The sequence below is a fragment of the Budorcas taxicolor genome, chromosome 21 (assembly GCF_023091745.1).
Source record: "Budorcas taxicolor isolate Tak-1 chromosome 21, Takin1.1, whole genome shotgun sequence".
Classification (NCBI taxonomy): Eukaryota; Metazoa; Chordata; class Mammalia; order Artiodactyla; family Bovidae; genus Budorcas; species Budorcas taxicolor.
Genome location: NC_068930.1, coordinates 28,462,824 through 28,485,851, shown reverse-complemented (window position 1 = coordinate 28,485,851; position 23,028 = coordinate 28,462,824). Strand labels below are relative to the sequence as shown.

Genomic DNA, 23,028 nt, shown 5'->3' with positions numbered 1-23,028 from the left:
GCATCTGCTTTACTCATTCCATGCTCCGTTCACCCACCCATCCAGCCAACCATCTGTTCATCCACCCGTCCACCCATCCACTCATCAACTGATCTGATCATCTCGGACCCTAGAGAAGACAGACGCCTCCTCCGCTCCTCCCAGGAGGACACCCAGCGTGAGTGACAGCAGCCTCGTGGGGATAGTGGGGGAGACACAGAAGGGACATACACGCAGACCCTCCTCCCTCTGAACGGTGAAGCACCCACCTGGTCCTAACGCCTCCTTGCTGGTGTGTCCAGGCCGGCCCTTTCCCTTCTTGCCAAACCAACGACCGATGGAGGACTTGATGCCCTTCTTCTTTGGGGCTTTCTGCAGCGAGTCCTGGCTGCTGTTGCTGTTGCTGGGGTTGCTCCCGAGACCGTCCTGAGAGCCTGTCGCGCTTCGGGGAGAGAAAATGACCTTTAACTGGCACCCTTGTGCAAACACACACCCCTCCATAAGACCTACGGATAGAACCGGACACCTAGCAACACCCACGCCTCAACCTCGCAGCAGATAGTGGAGTCTCCTTCACCAACCACACTCCACACGAGCGATGCAGGCTTCCAGCCACAACCAATGGCCCCAGGAAGCTGAGATTCTCTGACTGGAGCCCTCCCCCAAGGAGGGAGGTCTTCACTCCAGACGAGCTGGTGCAGAGGGCGCCCCGACCCTCCCTCAGGGTCTCTGCTCGGCAGGTGACGACGCTCCCAGAGAAGGCGAGCTCCCCAGTTCTGGGCAGTTCGCCCCGCCTCCTGCAGGGTGACCGTCCTCGGCCGTGGCAGGAGAGCGACGGTCACTGTGCAGGGCTGCTGGGCAGGTGACCGCATGTGCCCTCCATCGAGTGCTGCCTGGCTCACGACGGGAGCTCAGCAGGTGGGGGTCTGAATGAGGACAGTGTCAGTCACAGGAGGGGACAGACAGTCTCCTGAGAGGAGACCCCTGAGGAAAAGGGAGGGACCCTCAAGAGCAAAGCCGAGAGGCACGCAGCCGTAACCATCAGGAACGCGCCCCAGGCCTGGCAGACCTCTAGCTAGAGCAGGAAGAGACCTCCCACAGGAGTCAACACGTAGAGACAGATGTTCTCTAAATTCACTGAGGTCACTGAGCTCTTCTACCCCAGCACCTGAAGTTCACCACTAAACACAGGCACCGAATCCAGTGGGATTCCTTTACAACCATCCTTGCAACTCTTTCAAGACAAGAGCCACAGGGCTCCTGAAACTGACGACGAGGCGAGCAGGCCCCTTACTTGCGGGCGTCCCTGATATCCTCATCGCTGGCTGTGTGCAGTGAGCCCGTGAGCCGGTCCAGCCGAAAGGACCGCAGCGAGGCGGAGGTCGAGGTTTCACATTTGATGGTGTCATCTTCTACCTCTTCCTGTATGGCTGGCAGCTGAGGGAGTGAGGTAAGTATAAAATTGGCTAACAATAGACTGTGTCGAAAAAGGCAATCACACAGGCTTTACATTATAACCAGAAACTTACTTGAAAATATATTAGCTATGCTATCCGCCAAGTACAAAAAATGCCTTGTTCTAGCTTAATGCCATCTTAAAGGACTGTTTGTTCAAGAGAAGCAGGGCCGTGGAGCAGCGAGAGCACCCCACTGACTGCCGAGACCCCGGACGGGAGCCTCCCTGCAGCCGGGCTCTGCACTCCCTGAAATCCAGTGAACAGATGGCCCTGCCAGGCAGGACAGCAGAGCCACGCCAGCACCGAGAACCCTGCATGGCATGAACTGCCCTGATGAAAGGACTGTGCTCATCGCCAGATGCTGCTCAGAAGCACCACTAGCAAGAGTAAGAAACCTCTCAGCAAAGCCGTCCAGACCTTTCGATTTGAAGGAGGAAAGGAAACAGCTTGTACCACCACCCAAGATCATCTGTAGTGATGATGCAGGTTACTGAGCCCAGGACAACAAGTGAAACACAGAAAAGGTACCTAAGCCCTCCATGCGAACACCATGTGTCTGGCTTGTATTTCTCAGTAACATACAGACCGGGGGCTACACACTGAAGTGCTTACGCCCAGTTTGAGTGTCATTTGCTCCCTGGGGTTTACATGAAGCTCTCCTAGGTCTTCACTAAGAAATAATCTTGTATCAACCTAGAGGGGTGGGATGGGGAGGGAGATGGGAGGGAGGTTCGAAAGGGAAGGGATGTATCTGTACCTATGGATGGTTCATGTTGAGGTTTGATAGAAAAGAACAAAATTCTGTAAAGCAATTATCCTTCCATTAAAAAATAAACTAATTAAAAAAAGGAAAAAGATGATCTCGCCTGGACTCCCAGCTCTTCCGCTAGTCCTGGGTCTGAAGATAGGAAAGACACTGGTGGCAACAGTGTGGGGAACAGATGAACCCCTCGGGGTCCAGACAGGTCTCACTTATACATTTGGGTATGTGGTCAAGCAGGGGAGGTTTGAGGAAACATGCATGGCAAGTATTTTTATAAACAATGAGTGTGTTGTTTTAACCAACTAACCAGTCCTTTTTTAATGGGATTCTGTAAAGAATACTGGTCCCGTGCAGCCCCACAGGAGCTTGGTGACAACAAAGTGACTTAGTGCAAAATACAGCTGAACTCATTTAACAGCAGCTGGATAAACTGGGCACCCTCCCCTGACCTCTACCAAGAAACCTCAGGCAACAGAAGGCTAAAAAGGCTAGAAATTATCCACATGGAACTGAACAGGGATCAATCTCAAATTCAAGTTAAAATAAGCACTTATAAAAATCAGAAAACAACAAAGAACAGAGCAGGGAAGTGACACACCTGGGTTGACTATGGACTCAGTGGAGACAAACACCTGCCTTAGAGTCAGGGACCACGGCCAGCCCCTTCCCCCGGGCCTCCTCCTAAGGAAGGCTCTGGGTCCGCAGCCTGGCCGCCCTCCCCCAGGATGGGAGCCGCCCCACTGGTGCCCACATGACTAGGATGGGCAGTGCCGTGTCCTCACTTACCAGGAGGGCAAAGCAGGCCACAGAGCGGGCGAGCGGCACACCCAGGGCACCAACCCCAAGGTGATGGCGCTGCTCTGCTGTGCCCAGCAGAAGGGCTCCCGGGCACTGAGCTGCCTGAACTGGAGCACGGCTGCCCGAGTCCTGCAGGAAGGCCCCAGGAGTGCTCCATCGGCGGGCTGGGAGTGGGAGAGGGACAAGGAAGGCCAGCCCTCGGGGCACTGGACTCCAACAACAGGGGCTCAACCAAGTGACCAAACGGGAGAGGCAGCGAGCTCCCTCCTGATGCTCCCTCCATCAGGGATGCCGTGATGGACACGAGAGCCTCTGGAGCAAAGCGGGCTGGACGGCACCACAGGAAGTGTCCAGGCTCTGATCAGACCAGTCCGAACCACACTGCTGGGGTGTGGGGGCCTGGGCACGGTGCTCGGCCTCTCTAAGCCTCAGTGTCCCTGTCTGCTGAATGGGGATAACAGCAGCCTGGACCTCACCTGGCGTCTGCGGGATTAGATGACAGACTCGGAAAGCACTCGACACGGTGCCTGGCGCACAGAGTCTCCTGCACACTGCTACCCACCGTCATTAAATTGGCTTCCCCCAAATCTAACTTCTATGGCTCTGATTCAGTCATTTGTTTAAAAAAAAACTCTAAGCGGAAATTCCACGGTGGTCCAGATGTTAGGACTTGCCACTTTCACTGCCCGGACACTGGTCTGATCCCTGGTTGGGGAATTAAGATCCCATAAGCTGTGCAGCATGGCCAAAAAATAAGTAAAGAAAAATTTTAAAATAATAAATAATACTATCTCTATTATAAATAAGCATGAGATGATTAGAAGGCAAACAAGTGGGAGATAGGCAAACTGTTACAATTGTCCCAACAAATGACCTATTTCCAACAGAACCATCAGCACCCAGTGGTGGGTGAGTTTCATTACTTCCATGAAAATGTCAGTTATTCACCAGTACATAACCACACAGTGTTCATTCATGTAAAATGATAAGGACTCTCTACTACTTCACAGAGAAACAGAGGCATGCTAAATTACTAAATAGTTTACCTTTCGACAATGCTTCCTTAAATCACTAGGCTGATAGATGATGCAAAGAAATGAAGAGAAACCAGATATCTTGCGACTTTGAAGCTAAAAATTCAAGAATCAGTACAGACAAACACAGTATAGCAAAAATGATGGCAAACATATAAGTGAGATGAACATTTAGAGAACATGTAACTGGAAACAGAACATTTCTTTTGACCACAGAAATTAAATAAGCTATTCAAGATTTACTAGAGAAACACTATAAATTATTACTCAGGAAGATACAATTCTATTACAACATCATGATCTATTAAAGCACAGCATTCTGTACAATAAAGGCCCTTAACAGTTGTCTATTCTCAGCCAAACTTCTCTATAAGTTAGTTTCTCTTCATAAAAAACATGTTATACTTTGAAATAGTAATTTAACTGATGAGGAAGTTACCATAATACCTATTTGAACACTGAACAAATCGAACCATCTATTGGACATGAACATAAAATGCTTACCTAGAATTTGATTTAAAAGTTCTCAAAATAAATGTATTAAAGCAGGTTCCCTGTGAAAATATGTAAGAAAGAAAGCTAGCATAATAGCAGGTGCAGTCTTTATATTTTATTAACCATACAAGATGCTTTTTTAAAGAGTCTAATAGAGACATTCACTGTGCAAAAGCTGATGAGATTTATAGTCTTAAAAACAAGCACCAACACAGAAAGGATATTGTGTCAAAAGTCCATTAATTCTACACTTAAGAAGATCATTTCTTTAGGTAAGGATAATCTCATTTATGAATGACACATGATATGCGGTTTAGGATCCATCTACATTATGCTTGTAACTGCATAGTGATACGCTAATTCAAACTTACTGCTATGGGGAAAAACACCATTTGATGAGACATGAAGACAAAGCACAAACCCGACTAAGGGGACGCCTGCTGTGGACCACAGCACTGCTATGACCAGAGCAGGTGGGAGGGCGGGGAAGGGGAGATGGATGGGTCAACTGCAGCCTCCGGGGCGAGGCGGGGCAGTGGTGGGAAGCTGGGGTCTGGATTGACAACCACTGAGCAGGCAACAGGATGAGCCAGGAAATCAAAACCAATGATGAAAGCAGACACACTGTCAGAGAACTCCAACAGCAGGACAAAATATACGGAACTGTTGTTCTTTTACAAACACTTGGAAAGAAATCAATCGTGAAACTACAGAGAAATCGTCAAAGAATTTTAAATATCAACTAATTACCCAACGATGCAAATTATAAAAACAGTGTCTCCAAAGACCACAAAATGGACTAGTTACCATTTCACATGCCGCTAAATGATTCACAGTTAATTTAATTATATGCCGACTAACAATGCAGCTAACATGAAACGGGTGGTAACCAAAAAAAAGTGAAAATACAAGTGCAGTTACAAAGCAGAGTGTTGTAAACGTGAGTTCATGGGGTAAACAGCAATGCACTCGCAAAACCTAAGCTAAACATGGAAGAAAGCTGGAACATGTGCTTTAGAGCCGCACACTCTGTCACCGAAAGCCCTAGGTCGTCATCCCGTTTTCAGACTCGGAAGAGTGAGGAAGCCAGACTTCTTCACTGGGGCCCTGGGGCACCGGGCTTTGAACCTGGTTTCACACGCAGAGCTGGCCTGAGCGTGCGGCCAGGCGCATCAGCCAGCAGACCAGTTGAGATTTCTAAGCCAGGGGTCCAAATATCAAGACTCATTTGTCGCTGTGTGATTATGGAATGATTTCGCTCAGTCGCGTCCGACTCTTTGTGGCCCCATGGACAGTGGCCTACCAGGCTTCGCGGTCCATGGGATTTTCCAGGCAAGAATACTGGAGTGGGCTGCCATTTCCTTCTCCAGAGGATCTTCCCAACCCAGGGATCGAACCCGGCTCTCCTGCATTGCACACAGACGCTTTACCGTCTGAGGCACTAGGGAAGCCCGATTCAAGACTAGGCAGTTTTAAAAATCTTAGACCTCTGAGCGTAGCAAACGTACCTGATTTTCTTCTGGGTAAAAAGAGAAAAAACAAACAAACAAAAGAAAACCAGTGTGCTCGGGGAGGGACGCGGCAGGGAGGAGGCAGACACATACCAGAGTCATGAAGCCCAGCTTGTCTTCTTCTTGCTCAGGGCTGGGCTGCCTCCTTTCGGGCATGGAGCGCCCTCTGCTGGGCGGGAAGGAGCCGGCATGCGAGGAGGCGAAATCCAGGTTGAGGGAGTCGGAGGATTTAAAGCGCCGAAGGTTGCTGAAGCTCCCACTGCCCACCCTGCTCTCAATCCCCTCCGCCCGCTGATCCGTGTTCTCCTTGTCTTTTTGGATCAACCTAAAACGGAATAAAATCATCACCTGCCTTTGTCAGCAGAGGAACATGTCTGGACAGCAAATGTGGGCTTGCATTCTGTGTCACGATCAGCAAATTCCAGGAAGACTTGCTCAATTAACATCTCAGCAAAAAGGTTCAGCTTTCCCTCTTTGGAATAGTCTCAAACTTACAATAACTTATCATTGAGTCTTACAAAGTGGCCCCTCATCATTCACGTTTGATTTGACTTATTTACTCTAACATTCTGATGGGTCCTGGGAGGTTACTCCCTGTGAGGAGATACCTGAAGCTGACCACCTTTTCCTTCCCTGCTCTCAGGGCAGAGATGCACGTCAGTGCCTCAGATCTTTTCCACTGGGAATCCGGAACTCCGTATAACCAAAACAGCGATTCACGAGCATGCTGGAGTTTCTAAACACAAGTCTCCAGACCAGATGAAGTGCTGAGTTGAACTTTTCATTTTGTTTTAAGCTTGTGTATGTACAAACGCATCACTTGATGAATTTCTCCACCAGCTTTGTGTGAGTTTCTGGATTCAGGTCAATGTGCTGCCTTAACCTAGAATTCACAGTTACTGCTCTTCTCCCCTTATGTGTCATGGATGATTTTATATACAGATTACATGCATGATTATGCAAATAAAATGATTTTCAAATTAAAATACAAGATCCTTACACGTAGTAAACTCTCCAGTTTCACTTCTACTTATACATCTTGAAAGTTTATCACTGTTGACAAGTTGATGGACAGAATTTACCATTTACATCAAGTCAACTTGTTGCATAAGGAAAAATCATTTTTACCTGACAACTTGCTCTAAAAATAAAAATATTAACACATACTGTTCCCAATTTCCTACGGGGATGAGGAAAGACAATCTTTCTGAGCTTGTCTGTGCTCAAACACGGCCCACAAAGCAGTCTGTCTCAGCATCAAAAGTACAGGCGGCACCATCTGCGTTTGCTGGTTGTGCCATTCACCCCTGCCTTTTCCCCGAGCCCCCCGCACTCGACCGGCAGGAACGGGCACCTCGGGCAGGGGTGACGGGATGAGAACAATCTGAGCAGCAGCTCTGCCCCGTCCTGTGCAGGGTCACCGGCCTGCGGCCACTCTGAACGTGGACTCGGGACAGGAGGCACAGCTGTGCGGGTGTGGCACCAGGCAGGCCTCGGGGCCCCAGCCACCCGGCTGCACCCAGACCCAGGGCCCCCTGCTCACCACGAGGCGGGCCTTTGGGTTCTATCCTGTTTTGTAAACTGTTCTAACTGCCAAGACTGGGTCTAAAGAAAACATTTTAAATATACTGATGAGATGAGAAAAACTCAAACACATGTCCTTGGATCACTGTCTTACACCAAGCCAATCTTCACAATGTATTAAGTTACAAAGGGAAATGCAGATCTGAGTGGGAATTTGCCAAGCCCAGAACCCCAGCTTTTCTGTTCCAGGTGGCTTTTCACCAGAACGTAGAAGGCTCCGAGGGACACACGAGGATGAACCGTCAGTGCTGGAGGGTGCACGGGCCACAGGGGACACCGCCTCGGCACCTCAGCCACCTTGGGGCCCAGAGCTGAGGGGGGGACACCCCACAACGCCCCCCCACAGAGTGCTGACACCACACTGTGGACAGAATGCCCTGGCTGACTGAGCTCTATAATCAAGGGCAATTTCAGAACTGAAAATTCCTGAAGCAGACCTGAAGTCAGTTTTCTCACTATGGAACACTCAGACTTCTCTAAGCAGGAGACAGCTCCTCAGAGAAGCCGAGTCTCCGGGGAGCTGGGCTCAGGCGCACCCACCAGCTTTCTTCGTTGATCCTGTCCAGCTGCTTCTGAATCCTCCCGGCCGGAGTCTTGGCATCGGCCTGGCCGCTGGGCGACAGCAGAGCGGGCGTGCTGAAGAGGGTGACCCGGTCGCCCATGCCGTCTGACACGCCCTTGTCACTCTTGAACACCTGGCCCACGTTGGCCAGCACGCTGGCTTGCTGCCCGCGCTCCCGGTCCTGATCTTTCAGGGGCTGCACCTGGGCACGAGAGGACCACGTCTCGTCAGCAACATTCTTGGCACCTCAAGTCTATCAGGAACTGAACACAATTTTACATGGAAGCCCTGACTTTGGACAAATGGGCCCTGCTTATGAGACACTGCCATCTCTTAAGCGAGCAGTACTGAAGAAACGGCAGGAGGAGAATCCAGTTCCTAGATGGCCTGGTGACATTCAGGTCTCAGCGTGGACGGAAGGCAATCCTATGAGGTTATTCACAAGGGTGGGCTGATGGAGTCAGAGACAAAAACCGAAAATTACAAAAATATATCCTTGCTTCCATCAGCCAGGCTGAAGGAAAATTAGAAAAAAAAAAAACCCTTCAGCTCCGCAGCCACTGGGTCCACCCCATCGCTCATCACTGGTACTAGTTCGCCGAGGAGTGCCGTCCTCGCGGGTTCCCAGCCCTCCGTTTTCCAGGCTGGTCTGAACACGCACAGACAGGAGTGAGCAGGGGCAGCCAGGGGCCGGGAGGGCCAGCCTCCCGTGGCTCTCCTCTCAGGGCACAGGCCCTCGGGCTGTTCTGGGGATGGCCCCGCACACCGCAAGGGTGCCTCTGTCATCTGAGACGCATGCAAGAGTGCCTGCTGGGCCCCGTGCCGCCCTCCCGCTCTCACACCTCACACCCTTCTCTCCGCAAATCTCCCCCCTGCCCCACTCTCACCCAGGTCCTGCCTTGTTTTCCCAGACATGACCTCAAAGCAACAGAGGGGCAGCCTCGAGCTGCTGGCTTGCCTGCTCCCTGTCCCCCATGGCCAGTACCTTCGCTTTCTGTCTTTGTCACGACCCCTCCCCAGGGCTGGGCCACCCCTTTTCCTGGCTCCAGGACCACCTGCCATCATTCCTGCTCCGCTCTGGCGAACTAGCTGCCTATGGGTTCACCCCCATCAGCCCGATCAGCACATCCTCTCCATTCTCTCGCCTTAAAATCGCACATTTTTGAACATTTTCATTCTCAGAAATTGTACTCTAAGTGTTCCACAGCAAATAGAAACACTCAGAACAATACTAACCCTTATAAACCATAATGAATAAGAAGTCACATCTCAGGCGTAGAAAAGCTTCTGGAGGAAACATGGCCAGCCATTGACGACAACGAAGTCTATAGAGAGAAGCTGGACTTGGGGTCGGGGTTCGGGTGGTGGGGGACAGGACTCACTCTATTGCCCTCGCTCCTCTCATTGCTTTAGACTGTCTCCATGGACCTCACATTCATTCCTGGGCATTGCTCACATTCATTCCTCTACACCCCACTTCACTTCCTCACGGGGTAAAACAAGTCAAACGGGCCAAGTTTCCGAGTCACTCGACTCAACCTGGCAGCTCTGTGCTGTCGGCCACGGCAGTCACTCGCCTTGTGCAGCACACTGAGGATGTGACGCAGGCCGGTGCAAAGCTCGATGTGGAAATCACACAGATTTCAAGACTCGCAGTGAAAAAAGCACGTAAAGCAGCCCGCTCATTTTTAGGAAATTTTAGATTGTGTATGTGGCTCGTATGATCTTTCTGACGGACAGCACTGTCCACGTGACAGGCTCATGCTTTGTCTCAGCTTTCGGGTGAACCCAGAAAGGACTACTTAGAATTCGGAACCACACACAACGGCCACACACTCTAAATCCACCTATAATGCAAATCACATTCAATGTTCAAAACCAGAAATGCTATACACGTTACAGCAGTGGACTAGCCATAAGGAAAATGTAACTCCACTTCCGCGAAGCATCTGCAGTAACTGTAACAGTGAACCCAGCTCAGTTCAGCTCTTAACACATTTCTAAAGGATTTAGAGATTTAAGGACCTTGTCATTTTGCATTTCTTCTAAATGCTTTTTTGCATTTTCAACTTCCCATAGGAGAGAATTCTGAAAAAGATACATACAGTGCTTTAGAGACAATTCTTAACAGACGTTGCGTGGACTGCGGGATGGCTACTCTCCTGTCTGAAAGCATAAAGCACCTCGGGATGAGGGGCGGACCTCGCGCCCAGAGCGAAGTGTCGGCACGAAGCCGGATGACAACTGTTAACACTAACTTGTACACAGAAAAACTCCTCCTTCCCCGACTGATCTTCTAGATCCAAGGAGGCCAGGTCCCTGGGGTAAGTGAAACTGCTTTATACTTGCTTTCAGCTTTTGCAGTTCAGTGGTCACTCAGGAAACTGGCGCAGGTTTCACATGTAAAATTCAAACCTGAGACAAAACTATCCCCACCTCAGGGCCAGCCCACAGGTCAGGGTGAAGAGAGCTCTCTAGTGAGGTGTGGGTATCATCTTGGGTTTTGTGGGGGAAAAATGTGCCGCAGAACTTGTAGTGACCATGGGTCTCTCTCAGACAAGCGTCACCCAAGCGCCGACCTCGGCGAAGGTTCTGGGCCTCGTCTTTAGGGCACTGGTGCAGCTGGGACAGGTGTTCACCGAACCTCCACCAGACTGTTGCCCACTGAGCTGCTCTGATAGAGGTTCTCAGACATTTTCCAAAGCAAATAAAAAGAGAGATGGCTGGAGTTGGAATATGAGAATGCTTGCTTTTACTTACTTCAATCTTTTCTATCACATTATATAAAAGATCCTGAACTAAACTTATTGATTTGGCTGCATCGGGCCTTAGCTGCATCACGTGCGATTCCTTTGATGTGATTGCCACGTGGCACATGGAATCTTAGCTCACCAACCAGGGATCGAACCTGCGTCCCTGACCTTGCAAGGCAGGCTCCCAGCCACTGGACTGCCAGCAAAGCCCCAGAAATAAACTTCTAAGAAAGAAACGAAGGGGTGAGGGTGGACCTAGAAGAATGTTCTAGCACAGCGGCTGGTAACATCGGGGCCACTGGTGATTCCGCCTCACTGATGCTTTCTGGAAGGGTTGCGGGCACACATCTATGTCTGTTCCTTTACACACTGCCTGTGGATGCTGTCACGCTTATTGACTAGCATGAAGGCATAAGGCATCAGCATTCAAATATTTTTAAAGCAAAACAAAAGTTTACTTTGAATTGGCTTAGTCATAAACAGCATCCCAATCTCAACAGCCTCTGAGCAGCAGTTCTGAAAGTAAGGAAGTGCACCCCTGATCGGGAGACATTGAGCCCTCTGCTTAAGCAGAGAGGGAGCCTCACCGAGGTCTCATGATGGGAGTCAGAACCACAGCCCCCTGGGAGCCCACATGTGAGGCTCTGCACTCCAGGCCCAAGAACACAGCTATGGTGGGGACAGTACTGACCCCTGAGGCTGGACCTGGGATCCCCACTCCATTTCCTGGATGGTCGGTACCGCTGTGTGGCCAACCCTTCCGGGAAACCTCTCTCAGGGCTCTCTGATGCGAGCCTCCACCATCGCCCTTTCCTGGTGCGCCTTCTGTCGCAGCGCAACTTCGGTTCTCCTCCTGCCTAGGAGCAGCCATCCTACACACACACCCCACGTCTGGACCAGCAGTTTGGCATGTGGGACTCCAGCGCCACGTCCGAGGCAAGCACCTCCACACCTGGGCACCATGCCTTCCGTTTCACGGGCCTCGGGCTGGCTCCCTCAGGTTTGAGGGCCACTCGTAAGGTCCAACTGTATGCTGAGCAGCTCCCCGGCCTGGATGGTCAGAGCAACAAGCGTCCTCCTTGAGCGTGGGGATCCCCTGGCCCCTGCCCACCACCTAGGGGCGACCACATCTGGCCCTGCTCCCGAGGTTGGGTGCCTGGATCAGCAGACAGGGCCACACACGCACACTGGACGGCAGAGACAGAGACAGGAGCGGCGGAGAAAGGCAGCGCCGGCCCCGCCCAGCCGCGTCTCCGGCCCACACGCCCCTCTCCTCCATGCTGCTGTGTCTCTCTCCTGTCTGTCGGCCAAGAACAGCGTCAGCTCCGCTCGCAACGACCCTGTCCTGACGGCACGCGGGCTGTGACCGCAGGGACGGCAAGCGGGCCATGCTCTGTGCGGACCACTGGCCCCGGGTTCGCGGGGGGCACACCCGCACGCCTGCTCACGCAGCCAGCGCGGCTTCGTGTGTGACACGTGGGTGACGGAGGGTGCTGGTGACCGGCTCGTGAGAGGAGAGGTGCTCCCCCTGGCCCCAGGCCCCTTCCTCAGACTGCCTGGGGCGAGCCAGCGCGGGCAGCAGGCAGTGGCAAGCACGGGACACACGAGGGCACACGTTCTTCCTTCCTAAGCTGGGAGGTAAGTTCGAACAGTTTCGCCTCCTTAGTGGCAGAGCTTCCGGAAGACAAAAGTTCAGACTACAAGGCCGACCGGGGACAGACAGCAAAGATGCCAGGGGAGAGAAGAAACCAGCCCTTGAGGGGAAGATCACAGGCAGAAGGGCGCCCCCTGGCGGCTGTTCGTGACCCTGCTCGGGGAGGGTTTGCAAGCACAGGACAGCACCTGCCTCAGGAAACCGGCCGGCCCCTCAGGCGCTCCCTGAGCTCCAGGCAATGCTCCAACAGCCAGGCCAGCACAGGCCCGACCCGCCTCTCCATGCCCAGCCAGTGCCCACCAGCAGTGCAAGGCAACACCTTTCCCACCAGAAGGACGGGGTGGCTGGCTGGCTGTGGGCACCATATCCCCAGCAGCGCCACGGCTCCTGGACGCGGCCTCTCACCCGTGGGCTCCCGCGGACTGCAAGCTGGGAGTGGGGCCCTGGGTCTGCACCGTGCCCCGCTGTGACTTATTCAACAATGTATGAATAAAGACTTAAAACTGTGTTCATGACAGACCTATTTTGGCCATCTCTTAACGAGAATGGGATTTTTCTCGTTCTGTATCCTGCTAGGCTTTGAGTTGCTGACTGAACTCTGAGCAGCAGTGACTCGGAGCTGAAGCATCCTGGGGACACACAGAGCACAGGACAAAACTGGAGGGAAATTAACCTAGGGATGACACGGGAGCGGGGACTGTCCGACACTCAGGGAGCACTCCCATCGCAGACGGGCAGCACGACCCCCACGTCTGCGCTCCTTTGTGGACTGAGCAGCACGGGGAGGGGCACAGTGGGACAACAAGGGAACAGGCCCTCCCCGCGCCCGTCCCCCGGGGACCAAGAGCAGCACCTTGGAGAGTGCAACTCCCCGCTGAGCCAGCTCAGCCACCACTTCTGTCAGCATCTGCTGCAGCTTCTGCTCTGCCAGCTCCAGGCACAGCTGCAGCTGTCGGTCTTTATCCTCCTTCTACAAAGGGAGAGCAGAACATCAAAACGGGCCGAGCGGTGTAGCCTCTGCCATTGTTAGTAAGCTGAGACAAAACCTAAATGCATGTGTCCACAGGATTAGTTCTGCTTCGGAAGCCGCGTTACGGTAATTTTTCTCTCAGTGTTCCTGGGCTTGGTCGCAGTGGGCAGAACACCTCCTGCCAGAGTATTTGCTCTTCCTAAACGTCTCCAAAGAAGTCTTTAAAAAAGAAAGTTCTTATATATTAAAGAAGATCAGGTTTCTGTAGAAGCTTATTCATTCCTATTGACAAGTTAAGGGTCAGTACTGACCCTTCTTAAAACATCACCAGAATCATCATTTGAAGGGAACCCTACCAACCCAGACGGCCATGGGCTTGTAAGCCAAAATATGGCTTTCATCTCCTCTGAAATACAGACCTGATCAGAGTGTGCCTGGGGAAATGCCAGTCAACTAATATTTGTAAATGCATGATTATTCTTTTAACAGATCTTCTAACTCTGAAAACTTTCAGTGTAGAACATTTAGACAGATTCTTTTTGGAAAAAGAAAAAAAATGAAATGATCTATACGCTCGGGTTCCTGAGAGGTTAGCGTTTATTTCTAAGCAGCTTTCTTATTTTTTCTGTGTGTGTATTACTCTATATACATACATAAACAATAAGATGTGCTTTAAAACCCTCAGAAAACAACAACGTAGTATTTTCTGATCTGCCTTTTACAGCCATTATTTTGTATATCAGAATGCTCTTAATTAGCATTCCACATCATACATTTCAATGGCTTTCTAGTATTTTATTTTTGTAGTGGGGCCAATGATACACTTTGTCACACACCAGACTGACTCACTTTGTTTTGGAGAAGCCAGATTTGGTTTTCCTGATTAAGTCCTGATTATGTGAGACCACACAGGAACAGGAGCAAGTAAAGCTCACCAAACCACAGGAAGTACAAAACCTAATCAGACTGGAGCTCTAACCCTGCCTTTTGTCACAGTGACCCCACTTCCCAACAGGCAGCCAGCTGCTGTGAAGTTCCCTGCTGCTCTCTGCTCTTTCAGGAAAAATGCTAACATGCCAACAGATTCAAGTCAAGTAAAACAAGAGTCAGGAGAGGAATTCCACAAAATGGTCAACCCAAATCCCAAATAATTCAAACCTCTAAGTTGCAGTCACCCTCAATTTTTAAAAAATGTATTTCCTTTCAGTACAGCTGATTTATCATGATGTACATCCACACTTTTGAACGCAGTATTTTAGGGTCATAAGAACTTTACACTGGGACTTGATTTCCAACATGGGAGTCACATGAAAAGGTCTTTACCTTCCTTCCTCAGTATTCACTACTACAGAAGTCAGACACAGTTCAGGAAAAGCCATTACCTGTCGATGCATAGAATCCTTATTTGCGATTTCATTTTCAAGTTTATCATCGAGGTTGTGCACAGAGATGGCTTTGCGCTGTGCAGCGAGGTAGCGTTTCTCAAGTGTAGTGATTCTCTTCTCCATGTCCTCCTTTTGGGCCATAGCCTACACCAGGCATTGCAGAGGAGAAAAGGTAAGTCATTATCATAGAATACTGCGATACAGTTAAGAGTAAAAAAGCTGGACTAAATCCTAAGTTTCAAATCAAACATAAAATTAGCGTCCTCAAAATTAAAGTCCTAGACATGGCAGTTTTCTGAGATGTGAGCAAAAACGCGCCTACCTCAAATGTCACATTTGCCACGATGGCACCCATCTGTCTTAATGTCTGTCTGGCCACTCGATTTACCAAGCTTCTTGTCTACATCATAAACCCAACCAGCAAACAAAAAGTACACTAAACTACTCTGTCATTGCAAGAATTCCAGGAGGGAAGGTATCTGGCATGAAATGAGGATCTCTGTCTCCACACTATACAGGCGGGCTTGACCCAGAACAGGGAGGGACCTTCAACAGATCCTACAGGGAGCTCCGAGGCTCATTTCCTCAGGTGAAAGTTGGTAAAATCTCATGCAATTTCCTCAAAATTCAATAAGAATATTAATGAGTAGAAACAGAAGTCACAGTGTTACACAACTGGGAGCAGCCTTCTCAAGCCTAGTTCTTCTCAAGCAGTTACACCACATGTAGGAAACGCTCAAACCAGGAGCAGAGCTTGCTGCCGATGCGACTCCTGTCCGCCGGCTCAAAATCCATTTCAGGTCCCTCCGTGCTCACTAAGTAACCGAGGTTGTCCTAACATTAAAAGTGCAAGGTCTTAAAAAAGCTTTTTCCAGAATTCTCTGTGTATTAATCTCTGCCACCTAATCTCCTCCTGTTGCCAAAGAGTAGTGTGAACACGTTATACAAACATGTGCAAATATTTCTGTTTTGAGTTCTCACACAGAATGACTCACACCGAGCTACTAAACCAGTACACCTGCTGTACCACATGTTGGAGGGGTGCACTCTGAGACGGTCTCATGGGGGAGGGGTGGGGCAGGGTGGGCACTGTCTGTCTGCACAGAGAGGAGAGGCGAGGCTCACGGGAGGAGGCCTGAGCCCCCAGCTCTCTTCTGTTTTCACAGTGACCATTAGGGAGCTTCTCATAAATCACGACACCAGCAGACACGACCGCCAGAAACATCCTGATTCTGCATGGTTACACAGCACGGGCCTGAGGATCTGAGGGTGAGCAAACGCCACTCGACTTGTCTGACCGCTGGTATCACTGTCACACATCCTTTCAAGGAGCAGAACCTCAGAAAACTAGAGAAGATGGCCAGGCAAGCTGCCTCAGCAGAGCCCACACAGCATGTTCCCATCTCTCCAGGAGAATGGGCTCCACAGATGTTCAGACTCACCTGAGTGAATCAGAAGGAAATCTCAGCATCATCGGGAATATATTCAGCAGGCAGGTAGGGGGATGAACTGGGAGACTGGGGTTGACATATATGCACACTACTGATACTATGCATCAAGTCAGCAACGAGTGAGGACCTACTGAACAGCACAGGGCACTCTATCAGTGCTCTGTGGTGAAGTTAATGGGTAGGAAACCTAAAAACCAGGGAGATTTGTGTGTGTGTGTGTATACATATATATATATGATTGGTTCACATTGCTGTACAGCAGAAATTGACACAGCAGTGTAAAGCAACTATACTCCAATAAATGAATGAGTGGATGAATGAATTTTTTAAAAAGGAACACACTAGGCCCCCTAGAACTTGTGGAAATGAGGAGTCCACACCCAGGGTGCAGCACAGCCATGTTGGTCCACTGCCAACGGGCCGCCTGGACCAGGCCTCTTCTACCCCAGAGACCTTGACGCAGAGGTGGGAAGGCAGCCAGTGGCGGTCTCGCCAGTGCTCTGCTCTTGCTCACGCAGCCATGCCAAGGCTGAGATCACGGGGAGAACAAGGGACCCACATTCCGCCTCAGGACAACAGACACGTCCACTGTCACTCACTTCACGGACGTCCTGCTGTAGTTTCACGTTTACTTCCTTGGACTTGAGGAGGTCCTTCCTGGCCGTGTCCAGGTCCTTCTCCAGCTCTGTTACGTGGGCAGAGAGGGCTGCCAGGCGGTCCTTCATCTCTCTCTGCTCCCGTGACTTCTTCTTGATGATTTCCTTGAGCTCGATCACCGGAGCCAGGTCTTCGTCGCGGGTTCTCTAAGGGGGAAAGGAAACCTTAGACAGCCTTGTTTTGGGAGGGAGGGAACGCAGCACTTCCGGGAAATCGGTGAAGTCAAAACTGCCTTCTGCGCTCTGGAGCTCACACGTCCCTTACGGCCACTCAGACCTACATGATGCATTGGTGAAAGGTCTCCACAGCCCCGCACAGACTGGATAGTAAGACGAGAACCAGACAGAGAGTGAGACCGAGGACATGCCTTTCCATTGGCGCTTGGCATGTTTTCTTGCTTGTGATTTACATCAAGCACCCCATCCATTAGTATCTTTTTCAGGTTATTCTTCTCTTTAAGAATCATCAGTGAAAACCAAAACATTGAATCAGAATAAAGAAATAAGTAAAGACAGCAAAACTCCATTTGGAAAAACTCAACTCAAAACTGAAAATACAGCATAAAAAGAAAATACATGGTGATGCTATCCATCTCGAATAGAACCAGGTGATTCGAGTCAGAATTTGTCTCCTCCTGGACAAAAGGGGTGCTTAAGAGATCCTGCAGCTCTGAGCCACAAGTCTAGTTTACTGGTCATTAAAATAACCCAGGTGGGCTGGTCCTCAATCAGAAAGATAAAGAACATCTGATGTCCACCACTACACCCTTCATACTTCCTTAAAATGAAAGGATACAAATGACAAACCCTTGGACTGCAAGGAGATCCAACCAGTCCATTCTGAAGGAGATGAGGCCTGGGATTTCTTTGGAAGGAATGATGCGAAAGCTGAAACTCCAGTACTTTGGCCACCTCATGGGAAGACTTGACTCATTGGAAAAGACTGATGCTGGGAGGGATTGGGGGCAGGAGGAGAAGGGGACGACCGAGGATGAGATGGCTGGATGGCATCACCGACTCGACGGACGTGAGTTTGAGTGAACGCCGGGAGATGGTGATGCACAGAGAGGCCTGGCGTGCTGCGATTCATGGGGTCGCATAGAGTCGGACACGACTGAGTGACTGAGCTGAACTGAACTAACTGAAATTGCACGATGAATGATCCAACTTACCTTGTTATGTGTGGCACCTAATTCTTCTAACAAACTACACCTTTCAAGTGCTCCTCGTGTGTTGATGTGTGTATATACGTGAGTGCACTTCTTAGTGTATGCTGCTGCTGCTGCTGCTAAGTCACTCCAATCGTGTCCGACTCTGTGCGACCCCATAGACGGCAGCCCACCAGGCTTCCCTGTCCCTGGGATTCTCCAGCAAGAACACTGGAGTGGGTTGCCATTTCCTTCTCCAGTGCATGAAAAGGAAAAGTGAAAGTGAAGTCGCTCAGCAGTGTCTGACTCTTCGCGACCCCACGGACGGAAGCCTACCAGGCTCCTCCACCCATGGGATTTTCCAGGCAGGAGTACTGGAGTGGGTTGCCATTGTATACTCACCCTAATACGCGGCTACTGTAACAGAATACATTTAATGTATCTCATTGATCTTAACATCAAAAAATCTGCTTATTAACAGCTTTAAATTCTAAGTTTGAGAGGGAAAGAAATATTACCCTAAAATAATTATATTATTTAGTTTTTAATTGCAAATTGATATACAGAATATAATAAGTCTTGAGACATTTATACCAACTAATACTTTTTAACTGGTGGCTTCCCAGGTGGACCTATGATAAAGAATCCACCTGGCAGTACAAGAGGGCAGGTTCAATCCTTTGGTCGGGAAGATCCCCTGGAGTAGAAGATGGCCACCCACTCCAGTATTCTTGCCTGGGAAGTCCCAGGAAAAGAGGAGCATGGTGGGCTACAGTCCACAGGGTCGCAAAGACTCGGACATGACTGAGCATGCATGTAGGCAACACTTTTTAACCATATAAAACTCTGACTTCTTACAGAAAAAAAGTATTTACAAGAATTCAAGAAGCTCAAAAGTCAACTAGTTACATAAATACATGCATCATCCACCTAACAAGGCTGCAAGTGTACAAATCCAGGATGGCCGGGTGGCTGGTACCTTCTTGTCCAGGGCCTTGTGGTGCTCAAAGAGTGATTTCAGTGACTTGATCACCTCCAGCTCGCTGGTCATGCCGGCTGGGGACTGCGCCTGCCACTTGCCCGCCGTCGTCTGGAGGGACGGTGTATACCGGGAAACCAGGAACTCCAGGTGCTCCAGCAGCAGCTGCAGGGCAGGGCCAAAGGAGCACCGTCAACCTCATGCTTGAATTCAGGGCCCGATAACCCCTCTCAGCCTCATGCTACAGCCGGAAACATGCTAAGGCAAGTCGGAATCCCGCCACTTCAGTCTAAAGTTAGAGTGGACTTCCCCAGTGGCCCAGTAGTTAAGACTCCACACTTCTGCAGGGGTCATGGGTTTTACTCCCTGGTCAGGGAACTAAGACCCCACACAAACTGTAGCATGGACAAAATTGTAGGTTAAGAGAACTCCCCCCTCAAATGTACGAAAATTATAGTAGCTCTCATCATAAATTTGAAGCAAAGTATGAGAACCCCAAACTGATCCACCCTGGTCTGCTCAGTGGGAAGATGTGAAAAATGACTTGAAAACCAGACAGAGTTTAAAGACAGCAACACGGAGCCCAGCGGTGGCCCCCGAGGGGCAAATGTCAACATGTGAGAATTCCCCTACTGACCATGATGTTATTCCTCTCTGCTTTCAGCAGAGCTATTTCTTCTTCTCTTGCAAGAAGCTGTTCCCGGCATATATTGACTTCTTCCGTAGATGTTGCCAACTCCTAGAAAACAGTGAAATGAGTAAGTAACTAAATACAAACACAAATTAAAAAGAGAGCAAGACTCTCAAGACTGACCCTGTCAAGTCTCTCCAGGCTCCACACAAAGGGTCTCCCTGCCCCTCCAGAGAAGAGGGGGGCCACTGACCCCAAGACCACACAGACCACCACAACTCAGACCGGCCTTCAGCCTCCACCTCGACCTGGCAGGCATGCGGCAGGGGAGAACCCGGAATCCAAGCCTGTCTTCTCAAGACCCAGGGACGTCTGAGAAACTTCCCTAAACATAAACCTAACAACAAAGTGGATAAAGAGATTCTTAAACGACACACAGACAAGTGACCTAGAACCGCTGGGAAGAGTGAGGAAGAAAGGTAAGATCTACAAGGCCATCAGGCTTTGGAGTGTTCCTCTGGGAAAAAGGCTGATGGCACCCCAAGGTCATCTGTTAGCCTGACTCCATTGAAGTCACCCAGTCATTCAATAAACTGGAGAAAATGTTAAAGTCATGTTTTATGTATTTTATCACAATTTTCATGCACGCGGTGCCGTCCACATGGTGAACTTGCTCAAACTGAACCACACGGAGTCTTTCATTCTTCTAGTTTTCTTTACACAAATAAAAAAATCCTGGGCTACATATTCCCCTACTACATACTGAGTATTCAGCGCCTAGAACACTGCCCAACACTTGTTAAGAGGCATGTAGTAGACATGTGAAGCTATGAGGGTGTATGTTATACACATAAGCAGCAGGTACCCGTCATTAAGATACTGGACACACTGTTCTGTGCTTTGTAAGATGGGAGACGTTAAGGGGCTTAGCCTTTCTGCTTCAAGGACTGACTCTATAGCTCAATCCACGTGCCCCAGTGACTCCTCCAGACAGTGTTTCCCTTCCTGTGGGGCCCCCGCCCGTCCTCCACGCAGCCCCTGCACAACCACTTACAAGGTCAACCTGCTGGGGTCGATCTTGCCCAGAAGGCCAAAACGCCCTGGCCGGCAGGGCCCACAGCCATGCTAACAAAATGAAACACAGCTCCAACGCTTCGCCGCGTGAAGGCCAATCCGACGGGCCCAGCCCCCGGCTGCTCTCACCTCAGGCCGCTCTGCTTCCAGGACTTGGGCCGAGGCCAAGTTCTTCCTTGTCTTGGCCTTTGCCTTGGGGATGCAGCACTGGAAAAGCGCCCACAGGCGGGCCCTCCTGCGACCCATCCTCGCGGATCGGGGCAGCCCCCCACTCAGGGGCAACTGCTGTTTCACGGCTAGATACCTCAGCACCCGAGCTATCACCACCGATCTCACACTACGACCACCACTATTCACACTACGACCACCGCTCTCACACACACCGCTCTCACACACCACTCTCACACACTACTCTCACACACGACACTCTCACACACCACTCTCAGACACACTGCTCTCACACTAGGACCACCGCTCTCACACTACGACCATCAGCGCTGCTGTCTCTAGAAGAAATGGCACGAAGGCTCTGCCTCCAGCACGTCTCCCAGGAGCCTGGCACCTGGAACCCACTGGGTCATAAGGGGCTCCATGGTAACAGGGGGGCTGGGCTCAGGCCCACCATCAAGGGTGCAGAGAGGGGGGAGGGGCTGCCCAAAAGATGACAGATGAGTGTGGGGTGCAGGAGAAGGAAGGCTGTGCCCACAGCTCAGGCCCACCACCAAACATGACCCTGCAAGGATACTGGTTCACAGTCGAACCAAATAGTAGCAACTGCTTCAGAAACCACCACCACTAGGAATGAGCACGTCTTCTAAGTGGGCTTCTGCTTCCTCTAGCCCCCAAACAAGCCTCCAGGGAGGCTACTGAAAGGGCACCACTGAACTCAAGGGTGTCCCCAGAACCCACCCGGGTGACAAGGACTCACTGCACTAGCTGCCCCTCGCTCACCCTGAGCTCCGTCCTCCCTGACTGACTCCCTCACTCGAGCTCAGCAAGGGCTTGACCAACCTCGCTCCAGGCACTTAAAATGAATTCACAGTGGGTACAGGGCTTCGGTCAATCTGCTGCGAACTCGCCCTCTTCACTTTGACCCTGGGCTGCCAGACAACTCTGCCCCGTGGGGGCTGCACGGTGGAGGTTCAGGGGTGTCCCTGCCTTGAGCCGTGACAGCCAGCGCCTCCCAGACCCCGCCAGGTGCTGCCCCTCCCTCCACGCCCGAGTCTCCCACCCCCTCTCCTGGCCCCACTCCCAGCCTCGCGGCTCTCCACTCGCCAGGGCACAGGCCATACGGCTCCTGGCTCAGCCGGGGCCTCTGCTGTCACTTGAGGACCTCCGTCCCCCGGGGGCTTGAGGCCCCATATCCACCCATCTCAGCAGTTACAGACTCTGCAAGATACAGAGTACGGTTTGGGGTCCCGCCCGCAGTTCACCCTGAACACATTCTCTTTTTTTCGCTTTATCTGCGAGAGTTCTCTGAGATGTCTTTCGAAAACCTCAACTGTTGCTTTCAAAAAGACTGTAAAATCACTGTGCTCAACTTTAATTTAACTCAATCTTCATTTTCAACCTTCAAGTGAAACTGGAGAGAAGAGTCAAAGCAGTCATTTTTTCACACAGAAAAAGAAAACCCGCACCTGACCACATCACAGAATACAGTTCACGCAGCCCCTTCCTCCTCAGCCTTCTCCTCCACTACCAGCCGCCTGTCATCACAAGGCCTGCCCTGGGCCGGCAGGGGCAAGGGAAGAGGGCAGACTGGCTCCTCTGTCCCCAGGCCGCATGGGCCGCTTGCCCCACCTTCTTCCCAAGTTCAAGGGGCACTGAAACAGCCCAGGCAAGCAGGGGATTCTGATCAGAAACACAACCGTGGGTAATGAGCAAGGGCCCCTGGTTCTTGTTTACCCCAGTACCAAAGATGATCAATATAATTACTGTGAATTTTACATGTGGCTTCAGATGAGAGAGGACACCTGGGGCTTCCCCACTACCAGTTATAGATGCAAGCAGCTTGTGGGTCAGCCTACCAAGAGCTAGAGAAGCTAAATACATTTCAAAAGAGGTCCTTAGGCAGCCACAATCCAAGATTTCAAACAAAAGCCCAGTGAGGGAGCTGGAGACTGAGAGGGCCGCTCCTTCCCTCG

General features: G+C 50.7%; 1 protein-coding gene across 1 annotated transcript; it reads right to left on the bottom strand.

Annotated features, from left to right (window-relative positions):
* Positions 1-84: 84 nt before the first annotated feature.
* Positions 85-21,130, bottom strand: LOC128067011 (liprin-alpha-1-like). Its single transcript, XM_052660137.1, has 17 exons — positions 20,962-21,130; positions 20,763-20,815; positions 19,817-19,918; positions 19,174-19,344; positions 18,599-18,614; positions 18,226-18,274; positions 17,398-17,523; positions 16,996-17,197; positions 14,943-15,089; positions 13,444-13,560; positions 12,552-12,633; positions 12,123-12,229; positions 8,162-8,385; positions 6,131-6,362; positions 4,044-4,073; positions 1,274-1,416; positions 85-421 (listed from the first exon to the last, which is right to left on the bottom strand). The coding sequence occupies exons 1-17, from the start codon at positions 21,128-21,130 to the stop codon at positions 85-87; spliced, it is 2,307 nt and encodes a 768-aa protein (XP_052516097.1).
* Between the last annotated feature and the right edge of the window lie 1,898 nt (positions 21,131-23,028).

Excerpts from the sequence above, each read along its gene's own strand:
- LOC128067011 (XM_052660137.1), bottom strand. The coding sequence starts at position 21,130 with ATGGGTCGCAGGAGGGCCCGCCTGTGGGCGCTTTTCCAGTGCTGCATC. Across the intron at positions 20,816-20,961 it reads TGGCCTTCACGCGGCGAAGC|GAAGGGAAACACTGTCTGGA; the intron begins GTTGGAGCTGTG and ends GGGGCCCCACAG. Across the intron at positions 12,634-13,443 it reads GGGGAGTTGCACTCTCCAAG|TCTGAACTTTTGTCTTCCGG; the intron begins GTGCTGCTCTTG and ends TCGGCCTTGTAG.